The sequence below is a fragment of the Rhipicephalus microplus genome, chromosome 1 (assembly GCF_043290135.1).
Source record: "Rhipicephalus microplus isolate Deutch F79 chromosome 1, USDA_Rmic, whole genome shotgun sequence".
NCBI lineage: Eukaryota > Metazoa > Arthropoda > Arachnida > Ixodida > Ixodidae > Rhipicephalus > Rhipicephalus microplus.
The window spans coordinates 205,851,031-205,867,345 of NC_134700.1; the positions used below are offsets into that span (position 1 = coordinate 205,851,031).

Below are 16,315 nucleotides of genomic sequence, written 5' to 3' on the forward strand. Positions count from 1 at the left end.
CAGAGTTTAAAAATATGCCGACACACGCAATTACGACGCGACCAATAGCATGTTGCTGACAGTTGCCTGTAGTTAGACTATTTTTTGTGTTCTAAAATATTACTTAAGTAGATATGTTTGAAATCACTTTTGGAGGAACGAAGATCGATAAAAATTTCACTGAGAAAGTTGTGGATCGGTTTGCGAAATGTCTGACTAGACAGTTTTAAACTTTATGTATGTTAATTATTAGTGTTTTTCTGCTAAATACATACGTTGGCGAAACGCAAGAAAAAACACCACGTGGCAAACCCACTCACACGTCAATGCGCACCATGATTCTAGTTCTCCCTAACGTTCCGCGTACGAAGGACCATAGCATTTGCCCGATTGTGCCTTCTCGACAGGGCCGCAACGATGGTGGTGGCTTTGCAATGAACACATTTTGTTATCAGCCACAAGAACGATAACCGCTGTGACTGCTTATCGCTGTCACTCACCGGGAAGAGGGAAGCCTGTCGTTCATATACGCGGAACCTTATAGAGCACCAGAATCACGGCGCGCATAGGTGTGCCAGTGGGTTTGTCACGTGGTATTTTTTTTTATTTCGTGGGCCGTTGTAGTTTGCAGAAAACACTAATAATTACCAAATATAATGTTCGAAACTGTCTAATCGAACGTTTGGCAAATCGATCTGCAACTTTCTCATTGAAATTTCTAATCAATCTTCATGATGAGACAAGCGCAAAAAATACACACACTCAGAGAGGACACAGACAAGCGCTTACTAGCAACTGAAATTTTTATTTCAAAGCGAACAAGGATAAATATATTTATATTTATGAAAGATAAATATATTTTTAAACAACAAGGATAAATATATTTATCCTTGTTGACAACGCTCCCGTTGTGCCATATTCCATACCTATATATATATATATATATATATATATATATATATAGCTAGCATACACCATTCGTCCACAATTTCCTGCACAGAGAGCTGTAAGAAGAATGTTATTTCACTATGCAAAAATGTAATTGCTGCAAGACACCTGCCAGAGTAACGTGAGGCTCGTCAATACACGTACTGCTATCGACGAGTGCCCAAGATTAATTACAAATGTTTACAAATCGTGTGCATGTATTTGCCAATAAGCATTCTTAAAAGAGAAAATTTGGCTCACTGGCTGAACTGAAGGTCAATTTAGACAAAAGAATATCCAACTGTCTTTCCGTGCGTACACCTCCAAACATCTCTGCAACACAAATCTACTGGAGCATGAACAACCTCTTCAAGCACTCGCTGCACACAGCCAAGCTCGGAAAGACGAAGAGACAGAGCATTTGTCCACTGACCCCTGCTTTGTCGCCGATCCTCCAGTAGCATCGGAAGATCTCACCCAAGACTGGATTGTACGGCTTCTTGGCCAAGTCTCCCTTCCGTCCGGCATGGAAGGCGGACAGGTACCACCGCACTACTTCCACCATGCGTTCCTTGGCATTGCCCCGGTCCACGATGCTGAAAACACGGCCGCACATCAAGCGACACATTTAATACTCTTGTGAAGGGCATGCACCCATACTGTCATACACATTAACCCATATAGAAACATCGTATCGGTCGGTCTTCCTCGTGCCTCTGCACTAAGTCTTTGACGTTATACGAATTCCCAGAGAACACGATAAAGAGTGCTTACCAGCGCAAACGACAGGGCAGAAGGAGACAGGAGAAGAGACGAGACAGAGCGCTGAACGACAACATGAGGCTGGAGCGAAAAAGTGGTTTGCGCGGGTAAACACTTTTTATCATGTTATACCAACACGCTCAATCCTACTGTTCCTAGAGAACATTTTTATCGCTTTGCTTTGTGTATTTATATTTTATTATTGCGACAAGTGAAAACTCTCGTTAATATTGTTACGGTGCACCATCTCGCCCCATCACAATATTTGCTGCTGCTTTTATTGTTCTGGGAGGTAAGACAAGTAAAGCTGCATATATGCAGCTTTTATCCCACCATCCTTGCTGTTTAAACATGTTTTGTATCTATTTGGCAATAATGTTTACTTCATTTTACTTCAATTTCCATTCTTGTAATAAAATGCTGATATGGGCCAGTTGGTACATAATCAACAAAGCGAAAAAACAGCGTGAAACCCACGGTATACGTAGTTCCCTTCTCATGCGGCCGCTTAGCTGCGCATATATCTTCGTATGCGTCTGCCATGCTATATGTTTGATCAATGCAAGATACTTCGACGGTACAGTGATCAACAAACACAAGGAATTTACGAGGTGTTTTGGATTGACAACAAAGGTGATTTTTGCGTGAGTATACCTTGGTTAGTGCTTCTCACCAGGGAAGTTGCGTATTCGTCAAGGGGATGAATGCTTCATCGAAGTTTTTTTTGAGACGCATAAAAATATTTCATTAACAAAAGTTCCACATCGTTGTTATCCTTCCCTCCTTTCATGTTGCGTGTGCTATATATACGCCCATGCATGGCTTACTGTAACGTGTAAGTCAGCGTGTTTTCCGTCTATTTCACTGTCTTGTGTTTCGCGCTGCTTTTCGCTTTGATGTTGTAATACTCGGCGTTCTCCTGAGTCCCATCCAGCGCAGTGGTCTATATAGTGGTTATAATGCTTCACCTCAGACCCGAAAAACGGGGGATTGAATTCCTGCCGTGGTGGCTTCATTACGAAGGACGCAACGTCTCTTTGTCGTCGTTATGCTGTCGCACTATAACTATCGTCGTACTAGATGTGCTTAGGTTTAGGTGGACATCGAAAAAACCCAGCTGGTCTTGATTCTCGGTACCCTTTGCTAAAGCGTTCCTCATAACCATAGCGTGGTTTTGGCATGACCAACCCCACATATTATTATTTTCAGTCTGCATTCCAGTTTGCCAAGGGGACTTCGCCAAAATGGGTTTATTGGCTCCCTGCAAGAATGCTTGCAGGGAGCCAATAAGGGCTTTTCAAAAAGTAGTACGGGAATGTCGCGTCTCTTACTAGGTTCTATCAGTTGAAGGCAGCATTATAAAAATGAATGAAAGTAAAAGCAAGGGCGAGTGTTCAATTAAAAAATATAGATTGTCTCGTGGTCTATGACCAACGCTGTTTGTCTCAAAAACACCCTTGCTTGCGCACGCGCTATATTTGTAAAATGTCGAGTATTTAGCCTCTCGCTCCAATCTGATAGCTCTCTGACGTTCTGGCTTCTGGACTCACTTTAGGGTCAGGTTGATATCACAGTTCACCTTTTCAACACCCATGGAGAGCCTCTATGAAGGCTAGCCACCGAGCGCTTCCGATGCGCAACTTTCTTTTATTGTGTAGTTTCAGTGGACGTCAGAGGCGCTATGCAAGATCGTCCAAGCTTGGCGAAACTCGGTATCAGTTCGGGATCAATCCTAACTCTGACGACACCCCCTTTTGAATAAGCAAACAGTACGAAAAAGTCAAATCGACCACTCAGCGCATTGCATTTTACAGGTTAGGATGAAACCCGGCATCGCGTCAAGGACGGTTGACAAAGTTGGGCGGTGTTTTCAAACCACGGGCATTTTCTTTCATTTATCTTGCTAGGAAGCGCAGCCACTATTACAAAGAATACTCAACACAAGCGCTTAATTTGTTTGTCGTTTCACAGAGGACAGAAGTGCACCCGTGCAGTAAATGTGTCAGAAACTTTTCGTGATGGCACGAGATGTTTAAATTTGTTTTGGAGCTTTTTAATGCCTGCAATGTCTCTTTTAAAATACACAGCACGGTGGCTATGAGATTAGTTCTGGCCAAGTTTCTTACCAAATTGTGACCACTGCTACTTTCCAGGCCACGCGTCAATCATCCCAGTGAGCCTACACATTCTAGCGCACTGCTCGGCCGGTGCCTGCCCTCTTCATAGTCTTCGTTGTCTGCTAGCCCCCGAGCACGTGTACCCGGCTAATTAGCTATTTGGCTGTGCAGTATAGTAACCTAGTTAGAACAGGACATGCTATGACCGAGCTAATTACGCCAAGCCATGGTACGGCCGACGTAGTTACGCCACATCTTAAAGAACAATGTTAATTAAGTCATGTAAACTAGAACGCAGCTGTGCATTTAGAAAATTTTATTGTCACAGATGCTATTGTCACAGATGTAACACTTCAATCAAATATTGTCTTGTTAGACGTACATTAACGATGATGACAAACCAGACTTCATTTACATGAACATTGATATGTGATGACGTGAAAAGAAAAAGTACAATCAATTTTTCACACAAACACAGCCATACAAAAATGTGTCACAAAAAACAGGCACACATATGCATATTTCAAGATGAACAAAAGGCGCAAATAAAGCAGGAATATACACATTTCGCGCATTTACGTGTTGCATGTCATTTCTGCCGATGCATCGATACATCAGCCTATCAATACCAGGCCGACCAAAAGACAAGTTTAAGTCGTTCGTCAGAGACCGACACAGAAGGGCAAGACCAGTGCCGAAAAAATTTCTCTTCGCCGAAGAAGAAGAGCTCCTCTGGCAAAACAGATAGCAGTCCCAAGTACAACTGCATAGGATCGGGAAGAGCACGCGGCGGCGCAACCGCCTCGCAGCGGTTGCGCCAGAGGCAGGAAAAACCGACAACAATGAGAAGACAGGCGAAGTGGCCTAGAGAACAACGCCCAGAAGAAACGAAGTGATTTCTGTTGTTGCATAACAACAGTTATTGCATAAAACGAAGGAAGTGTTATTGACTGTCCCCCTGATAAGATGCACATTAGGCACCAAATGTCAAAGGTGTGTACCCAGAAAGTAATATGGAAGCATTCATGCGGGAGATTCCTCCCTTTACACTATGCGCAAAAGGAAGCGCAGTGGCAGCAGCTGAGAGCATATGGATAACGAAGGGAAAGCAAAGCCTCCCTGAGAACGCTGCTCTGCCAGTACCGCACGAGAGACCAACTCAGTGCCGCCTGACCAAAAAAAAAAAAAATGGCAGCATATCCAGGGAGTGAATGATGGAGAGTGGGGCGAAGCATCCGTCCGTCCATTCGTTCTTGCTTCCGTTCGTCCATGCGTGTGTCTGTGTGGCCGCCCGTGCGTCCATCCGCCCGTCCGTGCGTGCGTCAGTTCGTGCGCCCGTAAGTCCATCTGTGCGTCTCTGCGTTTGTCCATGCATCCGCTCCTGCATCCGTCGATGCGTCCATCCGTCCGTGCAGCCATCCATCTGTGTGTGTCCGTTCGTCCACCTATTTAACACTCCAAGTACCACGAGCTCGCATCTTTTCATCATATATTTCTAATATAGAAGCACCGCTATCCAGCGGACATTCCAAGGACTGAATGAGAGGAGGCACACGCACACTTTTTTACGCCTTGCGCTTCGTGTCCACTTCCCACCTTTAACCAACTCAAGTTCATGGTATATACTAGTTCACTGTATTCATGGCACAGCGTCCCAACGCTCGCTAAACGTTTCTAAAACCAAAGAGGTTACGCCCAGCGAGTATGACGTAGCAACCCTTTCTTGTCAGATAGTGCTCAATGTACATGCCAATGTCTGCTAAGGGGGAATGAGAGACAGGAGAATTCGGCGTTCAGTTAAGGTGCACGCTGCGAATTTTTTATTGTTCAACAACGCACAGAAGAAATCTCCCACCGGCACCACCTTGGAGGTCAAAATGTAAGACTGATTACACACTACTACTACGACTACGAGGGACGAACGGGTGCCGCTATAAAAAGCTTCGCCCCTAAAATGAGCACAAATGCGACTGCAGTGATCGCACGATACGTAAAGATGGTTGCATTACGTGAGAAAGGTACCAAATGCGATCGCAAAAGGCAGTTTGCGGAAGGTACCTCCGCTCAAGAAGCAGAAGGTCAAAATCCTGTGCGTCCTGAATCGTCGATTGAGGTCCCAAATTTTTACTTCTCTCTGAAGTACACGCACATTCTCGAAATCGGTAGCATATCTATGATGGTATTCCGAAGACTTATTGTAATGCCTTTATAATTTCTGCATAGATGGCCTTCACATGAGAACACGAACACGAGAAGGGCGTTACGAAAACATGGAGTATGTTCGAGGTTCGTAACGAATCGGGAAGCACTGAAAGTTCGTTATTTTATCGGTCTCTATCAGGTGCCACACCTGTTAGGTCTTACCTGACAAACAGCTCAGGGTGGGCGAAGAAGTCGGCGTACATTTCAAGCAGGGAGCGCTTTTCCAGAATGAAAGTGGGCAAGGTGACCTTGGTTAGGTCCATGCCAATGTAGACTTGCGACAGCAGGTGAGTAAAGATGCCCCTCTGGCCTTCCAAGCTGTCCACTGTGAAGAAGAAGGAATAACCACAGTTTCTTCTCAAAGGCGAAGCATTTCGAACACATTGGAGTGTTGTTATCTGTCGTAAGGCTGGCGGCTGAGTCCTTCAATATCCGATCTGGCATAATTTTACATAACGCTGTCGCGAATCAATAATCAATACGGCCGCTCCAGGTATTGAAGCTGTTTTCTTCTCTCTATTCGTACTCTTAAGTGTGGTAAACGGGAAACGCACAGAGCATGGAAGTTTACGAGCCGTCCGCTGAACTCTGTCGAGGTATCACGTGCGACAACACCCGTATGATCAAAGTTCCCAGTTGCAGCCCGAGCGACGCAGCCCTCACCACCGACCCCAAGTCATGCTCCTTCAACCGACGGAGCCGGCCGGTGCATTTCCTATTTGCTTTAGGTGAACCCATCGGCAGCCTTCGCGCAAGCTCTCACCCACATATGAAACACGAGAGAGGTTGTGATCGATTTCGACTCGATATTTTGGAACATGGCGGTGACAGCATAAGTACACCTCGAGTGCCCATGTGATTGTTATCCCAATAAAAAAAACACGCAGAATCATTCCTTCCAGCTGGAGCTCCATTATAACACTATCATTATTATAATAATAATAATAATAATAATAATAATAATCATCATCCTGACTATGCCCACTGCATGCAGGGCAAATGCCTCTCCCATGACCTTCCAATCAACCCGGTCTTGTGCTTTCTGCTGCAACGTTATACCTACGAACTTTCTAATCTCATCGGCCCGCCTAACTTTTTGTCTCCTCTTCGTGCGTTTGCCTTCTCAGGGAATTCAGTCAGTCACCCTCAATGACCAGCGGTTATCCTACCTACGTGCAACGTGCCCGGCCCATGTCCATTTCTTCTTCTTGATTTCAAATATGATATCATTAACCCCAGTTTGTTCCCTGACCCACTCTGCTCTCTTCTTGTCTCTTAAGGTTACACCTATCATTTTCCTTTCCATCACTCGCTGCGTTGTCCTCAATTTAGGCTGAACATTCTTTGTAAGCCTCCGAGTTTCTGCTCCATAGGTAAGTACCGACCAGATTAAACTGTTATATGTCTTCCTCTTGTGGGTTAGTGGCAGATCATCATTCATGATTTGAGAATGCTTGCCGAATTTCTTTTTATTTATTATTTTCTTTTCTTATTATTTTCTTATTATTCCCATTTCTTATTATTCTAGTTATTAACTTACAGCGTCTTTCCATCGCAAAGGGCTGTTTTCTGCCGAAACTGTTGCACATTACTTCAGTTTCATGCATTTTAAATTTGAGACCTACTCTTCTGCTTTTCGTGTCCAGTTCAGTAATCATGAGCTGCAATTCATCCCCTGAGTTACTCATCAAAGCAATGTCATTAGCTAACCGCAGGTTATAACACCATAGCGGTTTCGGAATTCTCCTATTGACACCACGCTTTATAACTCAGGCGCAATAGAACGGCGCGCACCGGAACGGCCGTTTTTTTTCTTTTTTTTTGCACTTTACCCTCTTTCACAATGAAACATCAAGGGTCCCAATACAACCATTCTTCTAAGTTGGCGTTAAGACTCGGTGTTGCAAACTGAACGTTTACTCCTTTCGCCGAATCTCTGTTACTGTTGTCGGCTACGACTACGAGTGTTTTTTCTGTAGTCCGAATCGCAGTCCTCAAGTTGTATTTTCACTTTATTCCCCAGCCATTTCCTTTGACAAGAGAATGTACACACACCTACCACTGTGTAACTACCATTGGAAGTGGTTAAAGACTACTTCCTTGAAAAGTCTGATCACCCAGAACGTTGTATAGAGCAGCGACTGGTAGGGCTGAAAAGTACGAGCAATATTTTACCGCACTATATACATGCCTCGCTGAGTAGACTACACAACCGCCTTGTTGAATACCACGTGTCTGCAAGAGCACGAACACGTGTCGTAAGGGGCGGGGGTGAATGTAAACATGGAACACCACTAGGCGGACGATGTTAGTATTATGTATGCGTTTATACGTTTTTATTGTTTTGTCAGACGCACGATAACCTAATAAAGAGCCCTTTCTTTACCGGTTCGTCTTCTGTATTCTCTGTTGTCACAACTACGTCCCAAACATTGCTCATTCAAAACAGACAATGCGATAGGAGTATTCCTGAGAAATGGTACTCACCATCAGAATCCATGTCCTCTTCGTAGGCAACTGCAAACATTTAAGAAAAAATGCCTTTGTAGATCGCCCGCATTGTGGGGCGAAGAATCTCGAGGTATGCACATGGCATTTGTAATAGTTCAGGGCGCATTTACCACCTTTGCCAAACAGTGAGATTAGACTGCGGAAGTCGAGAAGTTATGTAAGTGACGACAGCAGTAAAAGCGATGATGTCGTCATGAGTGACGAAGAGGTGGCACTTGATTCAGCATACTTGGCCGGAATAATTGCACAAGTCGTTGCATTGCTATGGCATGGCTGACCACTATTGCTATGCAGGACTATTGCTATGGCAGGGCTGTAATAACACGGTAAAATAGCACGTTCTTTCTTGTAGCAACTATAGTCGCTAAGTTGTGCGTGAGGTGCGAAGGACAGTAGTGACACGCAATAATTTCACTACGTCTGTAGCACGCATATAAGGAAGATTATATAATAATTATTTATTGAGTTCAACGTCCCAAAAGTACAATATGATTGCGAGAGGCACCTTAGTGGTGAAATACTAGAACCAGAGGTTCTTTAATGTGCACCTAATTCCACGGGCATCGAGCATTTTCGCCTTAATCGAAAATGCGGCAGCCGATGGCGGGCCAGGATTCGATCCCGCGACCTGCGGCTCAGCAGTCGAGCATGATGACCAACCATTATAGACCACTGTGAAGGGTGCATGCAGGTAAGGAAATTGTTTGTCCTTCGACATGGTAGATGCATCAATCATTTATTCCAATTGTAAGCGAAATTAATTTTTTTAGCTCAACGGGGAACATAAATGAGGACATGATTCTGAGGCACGTGAAAAACTCCGGATTACATTTGACACTATTCAGAGTTCTTTAAGCTGCACCTAACCTTAACTATGCTTAGATTATGCATACACGAGCGTCATTCCGCCACTTTGGAAACGCGGCCGTTGTAGCAGAAATAGAACCCGTGTCCTCTAGCTAAGCAGTGCTACAAGTTACCTTCGCTACAAGTTACCGCGTCTTGTTTTAGTTAGCGCTGACACAAGATAAATTCTGCATCTATAACCTTGAGTAAAAAATTAATGGTGGAAGAGCTTGCTGGGGAGAAGTGGTTGTATGCCAGCTTTGGGAACACCGTATTTTTATTCCTTACTTTTTCTTCCTTCTCGTTTTTCTTTTGAAATGATTCAGAACGAGATCAATCAGGAACTTACTGATGTACAAAACTAACTGCCTGCTTGCTATGCAGCAATATGCTCTCCGCTTTAAAGTAAATGTGAATATGTGGGAAAACCTTTTCTGAGATGGCACATAAAACTAAGGGCCCGTGTTTACCTTTTTTTAATCACTTCCATGCTGGATAGATTCACATTTCATGGTAGTCACTACGGTGGTGCACTGGTTACGGGCCTTGTTTGTTGACCTTAAAATGATGGAGGCTAAACAATAGAGACTCGGGTACTGTGGGACGTCAGTTCATTTTGAAGAATCCCGGGGGCAGTAGAAATCTTACGGGACATCCACTACGGCCTCTCTAACAGCCCGTGTCGATAGCTTTTAGACGTTAAGCCCCATAAGCCAACCAACCAACCATACTTCCGGCATTGTGTTTTGACACTACAAATGCTTTATTAAAAGAGATCCGCCGCAGCATACGAAAGACCGGCAGTATTCGAATATTGGAAATGTCGTGTAGTACGTGCGATGAAGTCAAAGGGGCGCGCTAAGGAGCTGCAATACTAGAAAATAATATCGTGTGAGATTTTGCGTGCCAAGCCCAATATGATTATAAGCGAGGCCGTAGAGAGAAACTCGAGATATTTCAATCATTTAGTACTGTTTAACGTGCACTGACATCCAACAGTACACGAGTCTCTATATGACTTGTCTCCATTGAAATGCGACCGCCACGACTGGAGTCGAACCCGCGCCCTTCTTGTCAGCGACCGAGTATGCACCGTACGCTGTTCCATCGAGGCGGACGCACTGCTAGGAAAAAAAAACCTCAATGGTGACTTGGCGGCACGCGAGCGAAATCAGTTAGCATTACTTCTAATTGCTCGTGAGTACCTTTGGTCGCTATGAAGTCGACAGTAACCAACAGCCTAGACTTACCTGACACGGGGGTCTAGCGGTTATGGTGCTCGACTGCCGACCCGCAGGTCGCGGTATCGAGTCCCGACCAAGGCAGTCACATTCTTGAAGGAGGCGAGAACAACAGAGGCCCGTGTGCTTCAATTTAAATGCACGTTAATGAACCTCAAGGGGTCGCCATTTCCAGGACCCTCCACTACAGCGCCCCTCATTAACTCATCGTGGTTTTAGGACGTTAAATTCAGCCAACATTAAAATCTGGTAGTGTAAGAGTAAACATGGTAGCTTCACAGTAGTGAGTGATGTCAGAAAGAACAAAAATTACCTTTTATGCATTTGGTAAGAGCAAAGTGCTCGTAACACTCAATATGCGAGCGGAGAGGCACCTCTTGCCACTGAATACGTGACATCCACACCGATACCTTGCAAGTAATCGTTGGCTAAATGCGAATCAGCTGCACCATCTCATATTGCTCGCGACTATTCATATTCTCCGGAGTACGCCTTAATGCTTACAGGTTAAAAGAAACATTCAGCCGAGGCCTCAATAAGTCAGGTGCCGTCATCTGCATGTCTTCACGACCCACACGATGACATGATTCTCTTACGCGGGAAACTTTCAAGTTTTCATTGTTGCTTAAATTGCATGGCCTGACTTTGGGTACTTGTTATGTTTGCCGACATAAGTTGCATTTTTCGCATTAATTTGGCGATTTGATACAATGCAAAGCTCAGGTGTAGACGAGCTCAACAGTATACAAAGAAAAACATTTCGTGTTTTTTTTGTTATTTTTAACCTGCCCCTCTCGAAATGGTGTTTGCCCTCGTACTGGAAACACTTAAAAGCCTCGTGTTAATTTTTGGTGCCCTCTTGTCATGTCAGTTCCAGCACCTTCTCAAGCCTGCTGCAATTATATTGTCAAACCGTTTCTCTCCACTTGAACACTTCTTCCCGCCACTCACACAGAAACGTGATGGTGGCGGTTATCAGCCCACTGAAGATGAGAGATGCGACCCGTTGCCTGCTTCTCCTAATAAGGGTATTATTTAAATTTGTTGTACTTTAGCATTTTATGCACGTCGATGCCACGTTCTCTTGCTTGTTTTGAACCTACATCTCTATATAAAAAATATGCCTCTAATTACTGAACTGAGTGAGTGAATAAATTAGTGAATAAGTGAGTGAGTGAGGGAGTGAGTGAGTGAGCGAGTGAGGGAGTGAATGAGCGAGCGATCGGGTGGGCAAGTGCCATAATCGATCACTAGATGCACCACATTCGAGCACCATATTCAATGCTTTGCATGCTTTCTAGAGAGGTGTCAAGCAAAGAGACGTTGAAAGCAGTGCCTGACCATCGTACGGGTCGCTGGATGCCACCGCTCCGAGGGGAGGGCCATCGCGGCCTCGTCTGGTTCTCGACGGCGAGGACTTGCTCGGAGACCTGGACGACGACTTTCCGGGAGACGACCTCTCTTGGCTCTGGCTGTGCCTCCTGTGGTGGTGGTGGTGTTGCAGGCCCGCTGACCTCTCTGTGGTCCTCTCGGTGGTCTTCTCGAGTGCCCTCTCTTTGGACTTGTCATCGGACCTGCCCGATGACCCGGGCCTGTCCGGTGGCGCCCCTGACATCACCGGCGCGCAGAGCTGGGAGCTGACGCACCGGTGGCCACTACCAAAGATTCACCTGCGTGATCCACAAAGAAAAGGTCGTTCAACTCGTCAAGCACCCATCTCGTATTCAACAGAACCACTAAACCTTGGCGGCCCCATCACACAACCCAGAGACCGGCATATCATTTGTTCCTTCTATATAAATGTTGGTGTTTTACGTCTGAAAACCGTGGTACCATTACAAGAGATGCCGTAGTGGACGGTACTGGAAACTTCTGCCACCTCGAGCTCTTTAACGTGCACCTAAACTTGCGCACAGTGGCCTCCAAGAGAGTGAATTTTAAACGGGAGTCCCATAATCCCCGAGTCATCACGAAGCTACTTCTGAGGACCCCAGACAATATGCCAAAAAAGCGCGTATGTTTTTAGGCACCCTATCACCCTTGACAACTTTCTCTCTTTTTTTTTCACATTGCACTTAGGATCCTCTTCTCTGTGAGATGATTGATTGATTGATATGTTGGGTTTAACGTCCCAAAACCACTATATGATTATGGGAAACGCCGTAAGGAAGGGCTCCGGAAATTTCGACCACCTGGAGTTCTTTAACGTGCGCCCAAATCTGAGCACACAGGCCTACAGCATTTCCGCCTCTATCGGAAATGCAGCCGCCGCAGCTCGGATTCGATCCCATGGCCCACGGGTCAGCAGTCGAGTACCTTAGCCACTAGACCACCGCGGCGGGGCTTCTCCGTGAGATGGTTGCAAAGCTTATCTTGCAGTTTCTTCGACTAAGGCACTCGAGCATACAGTTATTAGGCTTGCATACTTGACGAGCAAAGATAGCAAGAAACAGGGTGAATGTGGCTGCATACTACACAACATATCGCCAAGCTGCTGAGATCGACTTCGTTCAGCTCTTCAATTTGGCCATTCTTTGCCAGTCATTTGCCTGGGAAAAGTAAAAGACAGCTGCGTACCACTGCCTGTAGCGTCAGCTTATCAAAGCCCCCACCTTGTCTCAAAGCAAGGGATTCCTTATCATCGGTGCACAAAGTTTCCCCGAGACATTCATGGCTGCGAACGACTGCTCTAGCACTTTGGCTCCATCGAAATGCTGCCGTCACGACAAGGATTTGATCATATCGGTCAGCAGTCGAGTAGCGCAACTACCACGGGGAACTAGAGCTTTATTACATTTTTTCTCCAAACTCATTTCAAAGGCTGTGCATGGAGTGTTAGTGGGTGACGAAGGATCTGAGAGAACGTACGTACGAGAAACGCCTCCTAGATTTCCCGTGCCTGCCGGATGAGCGCGAAAAGTCGGTTATCTATGGCAGCGCTGCCTACGTAGGGGTAAGGGTCTTTGTACTTGGCCTTTGAGATCGGCAATTTTGGCGTTTGCTACTAATTTCAGAGGATGCCTTGTATTAAAAAAGTTGCTTGCTGAATGACGGCGTCACTCACGTAGGGTTATTTACAATTACGTTTACGCCTTTTTAAAACTGTTTAGGTTATTTTTGTTGCATATAAGCTTCAAAAACGTAAAAACCTATTTGACGACACCCCTACTTGAGTGGCGCCACCACCATAGTTCCGATGACCGCCGCTTACCAAGCGACTGCCGATAATCCTGCAGGCACGGGAAATCTAGGAGGCGTTGGTATGAGTGACTTATAATGTGTTTGACTGGACGTGGATATTTACGCGAGCGAGCGTCACCGAGTGCGAGCGGACGTGTGGACGTGAGTGGGTCACGTGCATAGGTCAGCGAGCCCACTCGTGAGTCGACTTATTCCGGCTCGTGCAGATTCAGATCGACCCGTGAGTCTGAGTCAGTCCGGGTGAGTAGTATTCTGGTGAGTCTGAGTCCGTGTGAATCCGATTGAGAAATTGGAAAGTTTGAGCCCGAGTGAGCCCTAATCGCAAAATATATTTCCTGTGACAGTTTGACTGAGCTCCCCATTTTATGCCGCCACACGGTCATATCTATCCAACTTCAGTGTTACTGTCAAGCATATTTATGTAGCTTCACGTTTACACCCTCGTCTACTCGCTCGTACTTCAGCGCACTAGTGTTTGTACGCCACCACATTGTTTATTAATTGGAAGCGTGGGTTGTGACCTCCTTCCCTTCCTCCTCCTCCCCCACAATGTTTGTCACAAGTATTTGAAAAAGATGTCTTGTGCGAATCATCTCTTTTAAGAAAAATATCGTTATTTATTGCATTCACTGATAAATCGTATATGAACGCACGAGATAAAAAAAAGTACCATGTACAGCACCAAGTATTCCGGATGTTTGCTTTAAACAGCATTGATATCACATCCTAAAAAGCTCATTATACGCTATCAGACTCACTAATTGACTCAATCAAACATACTCAGACTCAGAAATAGCCTTCAGTCGAAGCCTGAGCGATTCCGTGCGAGTATATCTTGGTGGACGCCTGTCTGAGTGAGTCCAGTTGAAAAAAAAAAAGATTCGGTGAGTATGAATTCCTAGTGAATGCAGCTGAGGAAAACATTGGTGAACATGAGTTCGAGTGACTCGTAAAGACAAAATATATTTTATGAGTGAGTCTGAATGATCTATACGTCCTTTGTCGTGTTCTAAACGAGTGCCTGTGAATGGGGATGGGTGCGAATAATAGCTGAAATGGAAGCCGCTATGTGAGAACTGAAGCGACTGCGAGCGCCAGTGAATGCTTCCGAGTGCGACAGAGACTGAGTGCCGACAATAGCTCAGAGTTCAGAATGTTCTAGCTGTCAAGAAATAAATCGCGGGAACACTGGTGAGTGAAGATGATCGGAGAGTGCCGACCCCCGTCTCAGACCAGCTTTTCGCACCAGTAGAAGCACCTGACATGCTTCTAACAGGTTCTCAAGGGCAAGAATTCAGGCACTTCGTTTCAAAGGTGTAGCTCAAACAATGCGACTCCACTCGCACGTGAACAGTGTCGTTTATAGTGCTATAGCACTCTAAATGGTCACGTGGGCGTCGCATGTATGTCACGCTTCAAGTTTGTATAAGGGTCTCGTGTGTGGGAAAACCATGTGTCGTGACGCTGCAGCAAACGACACGTAAATGCTATACTGCATTTTAGAGCACTCTGACACGTGGTTTCTCCAGTCATATGGTTGTAACAGTACGTGTGTGTCGCACGACTCCTTGTCTATAAGAAAGACATTCCGCAACATCGGCCGAAACCTCTCAACCAACTCGTAGCACAGTTCAAGCATGTCTTCAAATAGGACGTTACCGTCCCGCATCCACGTTACCGAAACTTCATCCGAAGTTGACACACGTGTTTTCTTGTGGGACAAAGTAACAGTCCGACCGCTCTATCTCTGCATAGCTTTACTGAGTGAAAGGTCACGGCTCTGGTGGAGTACAAAACCGCACATTCCTCCGTACTGCACCAGAATTCAAAGCCGTGCGAAAAGCGCGTACAGTGCATTCAGCCAGATGTGTCAAAATTGTGCCACAGCCCTCCAATACTGTATGCAGAATTCAGTGTACCGATTTCGAGACGTGAAACATAAGCCACACGAGTTGTTTTCACGACAGCTCGGTTCCCTGGTACTAACAGTGCTTCGATAAGTTGGGTGAGCCAAACGCGAACTATCTAACATATCGTAGGACTGTTTGTGCAAACAAGACACCCGGACAACCTGAGTTTCCTGCATCCAATAAGAGGTTCAAAAAGCTCCCACAAATAGCCGGCACTGATCCGAAGGTCGCAAGTCCTATTCCGGCCACCGTGGTCACATTTAGACGAAGGCGAAATACCAGACACCCATGTACTGTACGATTTCATCGCACGTCGCAGAAAGCCAGAATTCCCGGAGGCCTCCATTAGAGCGTCTCCTATTATGTCTTGGTTTTGAAACGAAATACCCCATTATTATTATTATTATTATTATTATTATTATTATTATTATTATTATTATTATTATTATTATTATTATTATTATTATTATTATTATTATTATAAAGTTTTGCTGAACCGTTTCAAATAGAAGGCTTACAACGGAAAGATCAACCACGTTTCTGACGTGTAGTGTGACGTAGGAAGCCTCCAAGATATTTCCACCATATTTAGAGCAGACAACTTTGAATGTGCTCCAAG

At 45.2% G+C, this 16,315-nt stretch overlaps 1 protein-coding gene across 1 annotated transcript in view; it reads right to left on the reverse strand.

Annotated features, from left to right (window-relative positions):
* The window catches only part of LOC119167464 (oxysterol-binding protein-related protein 9), a 39,906-nt gene that overhangs the window by 15,940 nt on the left and 7,651 nt on the right, over window positions 1-16,315 (reverse strand). Inside the window, exons 2-5 of the mRNA XM_075872214.1 lie at window positions 11,927-12,255; window positions 8,475-8,504; window positions 6,150-6,312; window positions 1,340-1,502 (exon numbers count right to left, since the gene is read on the reverse strand). Of these exons, the coding sequence (XP_075728329.1) occupies window positions 1,340-1,502; window positions 6,150-6,312; window positions 8,475-8,504; window positions 11,927-12,200 (630 nt within the window). The 5' untranslated portion in view covers window positions 12,201-12,255. The remainder of the gene's footprint in view (window positions 1-1,339; window positions 1,503-6,149; window positions 6,313-8,474; window positions 8,505-11,926; window positions 12,256-16,315) is intronic.